This window comes from Sitodiplosis mosellana, unplaced genomic scaffold, assembly GCF_009176505.1.
Source record: "Sitodiplosis mosellana isolate CC-2019 unplaced genomic scaffold, AAFC_SMos_1.0 Smas_scaffold_5, whole genome shotgun sequence".
In the NCBI taxonomy this organism is placed as follows: Eukaryota; Metazoa; Arthropoda; class Insecta; order Diptera; family Cecidomyiidae; genus Sitodiplosis; species Sitodiplosis mosellana.
The window spans coordinates 3,762,919-3,770,020 of NW_022595248.1; the positions used below are offsets into that span (position 1 = coordinate 3,762,919).

Here is a 7,102-nt window from a genome sequence, read left to right on the forward strand (position 1 = left end):
TATTGTGCGACTCTATCATTATTACGTTACGTGTAACGAATTATTTAGACGTTTGTTTGCCAATTGTTATTACTACACATACACATACACATGTGAAAGCATTAACAATCATAATGATGACTTTATTTTTATTTTGGTGTAGTTTTTTTTTCATCATTATGTTTGTAACCAGCGAGTAGTAAGTAATACATATGAAAGAGACGAAGGCGTACTATATAATAATAACAAAAGTGCTCTAAATTGGCAATAAATAGTGGGCAGCCGTGGCAGTAAAAACCCATTCATATTCGATTGGATTGCGTTTTTTTCTTTCAGCACACGATTCTTAAATGGAAAAAAAAACGGTAGAAGTCGAATTTGCTGTATGCTTCGGCCCGAAAAACCGTACGCATTGTACTTTCGAAAAGCAGAACGATCGAATAAATAAAGATCGAATCATACGAAACGAAGCGAAAAACCAGTAGCCTTTCGGTTTTTGAAAATCGCTTCTCTATCATAAACAATGCGTCCTTCGGATCGGCTGGCCTGTATGTGTGTGTGTGAGATGAATGAAACAGCGAGAGAGAGAGAGAGAAAACGGAATAACCTTTAAAGCCATAACACCAATGCGTTCCATCCTCTCTCGATAGCCGATTAACATTTTATTGACTCTCGATCGCCTGCGAAAATATTTTATTTGTGACTTCGTTTTTCGCTGAGTTCGAATGAATTAATTAAACGGGGCCGTACATGACGAAGAGCTGAGCTACACGCATGCTACAGAATCGATTCCGTGTACACGTTTGCAAATGCAAATAAACGATATGAACGATTCGGATGGAATTTCGTTCGGTTGGTTCGGCGAAGTCGATTTTTTGAGAGCAACGAATAAATAATTGAGAAAGGTGACATTTAGACCCTACGGAAAATAGTGTGATTAGCACGGTTACCACGACGCAGCGTAGAATATGCGAAAGAGAATTTGAAAATTAAACTATACACACACAGGCAGGTCACAAAACACCACTTGAGTTCTGCTCGGTGAAGACAAGAAGGCAAGCAAAAAACACCCAAAGATAACATTCAAATTTCTCTATTTCTTTTGGCTCTGGTTGCACTTGCAATAGCGAATCTGAAAGAATCGATGAGGACTGCGTCAATATCTGATCAAATATATGGCTAGTTTGGTGTGTGCATATGGTCGATTCCAGTTTTCAATTTGCATGCCAAGCGTTTTCTTCTATTTCTTCTTCGTTTTTTTTCTCTTCTGATTCTTTGCAAAAGCCACGCTGGTTGAACAAAAACGAAAGAAAAGAAACAAAGTTGTGAAGAAAAAGATGGAGCAAACAACGCAGTCGCATGCAAACAAATAAATTTTCATTTTCGTTTATTTCGTTGATATTTTTGATTAAGGCATTCGGAATGAGAGGTTCGCTTCGTGTCCGTGTGTGCCGACGACGTTCATTGCGATATGCAAAAAAAAATGCATACATATTGACAACAGCCGGCCGTGGGATTATTGCACTGGAACAATATCGCCTTTTCGCCGGTGCCCCAAACAACGACGATGATGATGATGACGATGAAAGAGAGCCTGATCGGTACGCGCGCGCACAGGTACATTGATTCATTGTGCAAATGCGAATAAGTGAATAAAAGTGGCCATTGAGGGAATCGCCGGAGTGCGTTGAAAATATAACATACAAATGAAATATGCACACATTTGATTTCGGTTGTTGTTGGGCTGTTGTGATTGTTGCATTGGCTGTCTCTTTCGTGTTGTATTTTCTCGTTTTGCGTCTGCACTGATCGATGGCGATTACCTCGAAGCCCGGTTACTTTCGTACACTGTTTATGTTAGTGCAAATGCGCGCGCGCTTATATTTTTCTCTGCCTCTTTTGCTGCATATCTCTGTTATCCGTTTCGTTCCGTTGCAGCCAACGAGAGACGAACGACTGTCCGTTGTCGCTGCTGCTGCTGCTGCTGCTGCCGCTGTTGCTCCACACAGCCGTTGTTATAGCTGCTGCTGCAAAAGTTTCTTCTTAAATCGATATTATTTAAAAGAAAACATGTCCAATTAGTTGAATTTTTATTTCTCATTGAATATCGACAAAATAAATATGCATACGATGTCGTTTGTTGCGAATGTTTTGCCAGCGAGTGTGTATCTCTCCCTATGTGTGTATTGCTTTTGTTTTTATTTTATTCACTTGTATGTCTGGTCGCGAGCCCCGAGCGAGAGAGAAAGAACGAATGGGCAAAAAAAACGACATGAGCACACACCGAATTCACATACAGTGCTCGATGCATTTGCAAAATAGTGATTAAAGCAAACGGTGATCTACATGACGACACACAGAATGTTTCTTTTCTTCATTTCATCGTCGTTCGGGCTCTTCTTCGTTCTACCGAATGAAATTTTGCAGCCAGCATTGAGAAGTGAACAAAAACAAACACACATTACAAAAGAGAATAAAGATTTCTCTCCACTTTTTTTCCCTCCTGCCTAAATCGTCATTTGATATAAATTGTTTCTTTTTTTGTGTGTGCTTGAGACGCTGTTGTTGTTGTTGTTATTGTTGTTGTTTGATTCTTTTTTCTCTCTCATCTGTTTCAGTCACATCGAAAAATCATACGCAAATGGTAAAAGCTAAGCCAATTACGTGCAGTTCATGGCGCCATATACAAAATACAACGTAAAAATAATTCATTTTAAATTATGCATTCGATTTAATATATTTTACTACATTTGTGGCACACCAGACCAACGACCACGACAGAAAAAAAACCTATTACTTTAATTTCAATTAAATATATTTAAGTTTTTTCTTTCCGGCATTGTCTTCTGCATCGGTCCCAATCTACAATTCGAACATTTTTCGTTTCCTCATATACATAACTTTTATCGATCGCCAGCACCACCACAACAAAAGAAAGAAAGAAACCATTTTTTTCTGTCGTTGTTACTCTTTTGCCACGCTTCCGTTGTCAAATTGCTACTTTTTTTTTATTCCGTTCATTTCACACATTTTCGGTGATTTTTAATTGGTACCCAAACGCTGTCCACCATTCTGCTTTACATTTTATTCCACTTTTGATTTGTGCTCCTAATTTTTTTTGTCTAGCATTTTCTTTCCAACCAAAATTTAACTTAATTTGAATTCCATTTGGAAATTAGTCGATCGAATGACATTCGCACATTCCTTTTTTTAAGCCACCAATTTTGGAAACAATGTACGAAAAAACTCGGTTTTGTAGTAATTTACTTTGATTTATAAATTAAGGTGATTGTAAAGCACACTTCAAATGGCAGTTTCATTATGGAGCACGTGATTAGTACACTTTTTTGAAGCAGGAAACGCAATTTTCCAGTTTAATTGCTTTTTCGACGGGTTTTTTTTTCTCCAGTAGATGATGAGGTAACATCAAAGACTTTTAAATTGACCATTTATGCACAGAAAGTAAGGAGGTTTTCGAAAGAAATAGCGAGTTTGTCACTCAAAATACAAAGAATTCAACAGAAAATGAATTCTTTTTCGACTTTCAAGTCGATGTTTTTGTTTGAGATAGAAATTAGTCAAAATCAAATTATAAACGATGATTCAATGAATCATTGATTCATCGTTAATCGAAAAAATCCAAATAACTTCAATAAAATACAAATGTTCAGGGCAAAAATGTCAACAAACACTCTGTTCAGAGACAAAATGTCTCTAAAGTGAACCAAATTTGTTGAATTAACAAATCATATTTATCAAATAAATGCGCTTTATCGTCACTTCCGACCGGTTTTCGAGTAATTTTCGATTGGGAAAAACCGAATAGTTCGATTGCCCGTGGTCATAAACAGGTAGAGTAAATATTCCAAATCAAACTTACTGGATGTATGCGCTTCATAGGTACTGTGACCATTTGACGAAGTCGAAAGACCGTTATCTGCACTCTTGTTTTGCTTTGCATTGCTGTCATCATCGTCATCTTGTACTTTGAATGGTCGCAGTTGTTTTCGTCTGGACATAATAGTTGGTCGTTGGTGCGCGCGCGTATATGTGTGTGTTAGTGTGTACAGCGACTCAATTCACTTTGGCCCGAAAGAATATCAAGAAAGTCATTCGCTGCGATTTGATGTTGATATCACTTTAATTAATGGAACTAGCAACATTGTCTGCTGGTTTTAATCAAAACTTCAACATTGTTAATTTAACTGATACGTTCGTTAGCATTCACCAATCTTTGAACCGAGGAAAAACAATGCGTCTCGAAACCAAAATGGAATTTTCACTCAACAAAAACTTCTTCTCTCTTTTCTTTACTCTTTTATGGAAACGTCCGTTTTAACCCTTAGTTCACAATAAACTTATTCCGAAAACCGATGAACTGAGGCACAATGAACAAAAAGCAAGCAAAAAAAAGAACGATGAACTGAGGAGCGCGCACCGAAAAAGGAAAACGAGAAAAATCCGTCAATGTGGATCCGATATCCTTCAACGACTGATTGAATTGATATCGGCATGTGCAAAGGTTTTCCTTTTTTATACGCTTTCAATTCTTCTTTCGTACTCGGTTTTTTTTTTATCGCATTTCAATAAAAATGGCAACACATCGAAAAAAAGCAGCCCCGAATCGATTACAGTTAAACCTTGCGTCTCTGTCTTACGTGAATGGTTTCGTGTTGTGGTGTCGCCTTGCGATTTTCAACGTTTGTTTGTATCACTTGATGCTGTGTGTACACTACTTGGGCTTTTTTTTGACGATATTCTTGCCCTGTATTACATCATCATCGATCCAATTTTGAGCACGAATTGACACTTTTGCACGCAACCAATTTTTTTAACTGATTTTTTTCCTACCCTGAATATTGAATCGTAGAATCATCGATGTAAATTCTTAGGCCGACACATTCAAAAGTTTAGAATCAAAGCACACAAAATCACCACACAAGAGACTACCACGACCAAAACTCAGAAAAAAACGGGTAATAAAACTGTTTTAAGTCTCTTCTTCTGATTTGAAATGTTTATAAAAATCTATATTTTCAATAATCCTCGACGAATGAACACTTTTCAAAGCCCGGTCAGCACAAGAACAAACGCAACAACAACACACAAAAAACAAGTCGACAAAGCGAATAGACGCGATCCAACAAATATATTGTGTATATTCGCTCCAAATTCACACAACAATAAACACAATAAAAAATTTCCAGTTCGATCATAAACGACGGTGTGGCGTTGTCGGTCGGTCGATAGCAGAGCTGAACGTATAATTCAGGCAATACACACACTACTCATCGCTCTCGAAGCCGTATGTACGCGTACGCATTTGCACCGAATGCCAAGAACTAAGAACCGAAACGGTAAAACGGTACGAATTGAATTGAAGAAGACGAAAAAAAAACGCAGCACCAACAACAACAACCTTCTCGCCGTTTGTTGAAAACAAAATAGCAAAATCACCACATAGATATCAACGTCAGTATCGAAAACTCATACATTGACGGCAAACGGGACACACCGTGTGTGCACCTAACCATCAACATCTTACGTTGCGACGACGATTGTCGAAAACGGCGAATTATACGAAGGAAAAAAAATAAATAAATAAGAAAATGTACGTTGTTACTGCTCTTATTGCCACTCGTTTCTGTTGGATAGTTGCGTTTTTTTTTGTGCCGTCGATTGTTTTTCTCTGTGTTCACGATTCGTAGTGCCCGTGCGCTTTCGGTGATTTCTCATCGCATACATTTTTCGCTGGATTTAAAGATTTTTGCGCCGAGAGAACAACAAACGCATACATCAAAGCAAGAAGCATCAACACACCAAAGCCAAAAGGCTTTTCTCTCGCTCTGCGAACACATATCGCGCGCGTCACACATACAAATGCATTGCACGCACACACCGTGTGATGAAAATTGCCAAGACTGTAATGAGCGAATGAAAGAAAAACGCACGACGAAAGCATCGCCGTCGAAAAGTTTTGACATTGCCGAAGAACACAAATGCTCTGTGAATTTAGACGCGATTTCGATAAGCATATTCAATGGGAACCACTGCGTTCGGATACATGACGAAGCGTGCAATGGGTGCACAGACCACGGTTACCAACACCAATATCATGCTACACATACCCAAACGGTATTCGCTCCAAAGTTGGAGAAATACTAACGCATACATTGGCAGAGAGGAACACACCGATACGCTCTTGGTGCTTGCCGTTTTTGCACTTTATATAGCATACTCTGGGTGCGAACTACCATCGCATCTTAGAACATTTTCATTGGGACTCGAAAACTCACACACACACACTAGGAACAACTTCCAACACTGTGCAATTTGAATCACGCGCATACACCATAAAGTGGGGCTATTCTTTTTCTAGTTATATTATATCGCCATCGAGAGATATTCCGTGTACTGTGTGTGCTGTGTGTATACTTCTTATTCTGCTGCTGCTGCGGCTGTCGCTTCTTCTTTATTCCTCGCATCGTCCTCTCGCATGTATTCGTAAATTTTGCGCGTTTCATACGGACTCGTTTTTTTTTCTCCCGCTTCCTTCGCCCCGATCCCATTCTTTCGTACGTGTATTTTTTCCCATTCGCTTTTTTTTCATTTTTATTCTTTGCCCATGTTCAACTGCTATGTTCTATGTTTTGATAACATTCTGACATTTTAAAGGCGGAGTTATTATTGAAGCTACTGGAATATGGTTTCGAATCCAAGGCTAGAACAATATGCTCCAAACGGAACATACAATTAATCGAGAGCTTTTTTCCGATGGTTTATCGAATCGAGTTTCCTATTCTTCGTCGTCGTCTTCTTCTTCTTCGTAGTAAAAGTATTGGAATACGGTTGAAAATTTCTAGAGACAATTTTGATAAGACACTATTTGTTTCGTTTCACATGGATTTTAATTAGAATCGAATTTCGGAGAGCGAAAATTTGTTAGTACGAATTACGTTTATAAATCATTTGATTTAGTTCAAAATTGTCGAATTTTGATAAAAATGAAAATTCCTTCATTTTTTTTTTCAACATTTTCATAATTGAAAAATTGATTTCGGCTCAAATTCGACCTTATTTACTCAAACTTAATTTTATTGGATAATATGAACGTTTTCCGTGG

General features: G+C 38.1%; 1 protein-coding gene across 1 annotated transcript in view; it reads right to left on the reverse strand.

Annotated features, from left to right (window-relative positions):
* The window catches only part of LOC129566888 (homeotic protein spalt-major-like), a 29,949-nt gene extending 24,370 nt beyond the window's left edge, over positions 1 to 5,579 (reverse strand). Inside the window, exon 1 of the mRNA XM_055443259.1 lies at positions 3,860 to 5,579. Within this exon, the coding sequence (XP_055299234.1) occupies positions 3,860 to 3,998 (139 nt within the window). The 5' untranslated portion in view covers positions 3,999 to 5,579. The remainder of the gene's footprint in view (positions 1 to 3,859) is intronic.
* Positions 5,580 to 7,102: the final 1,523 nt, after the last annotated feature.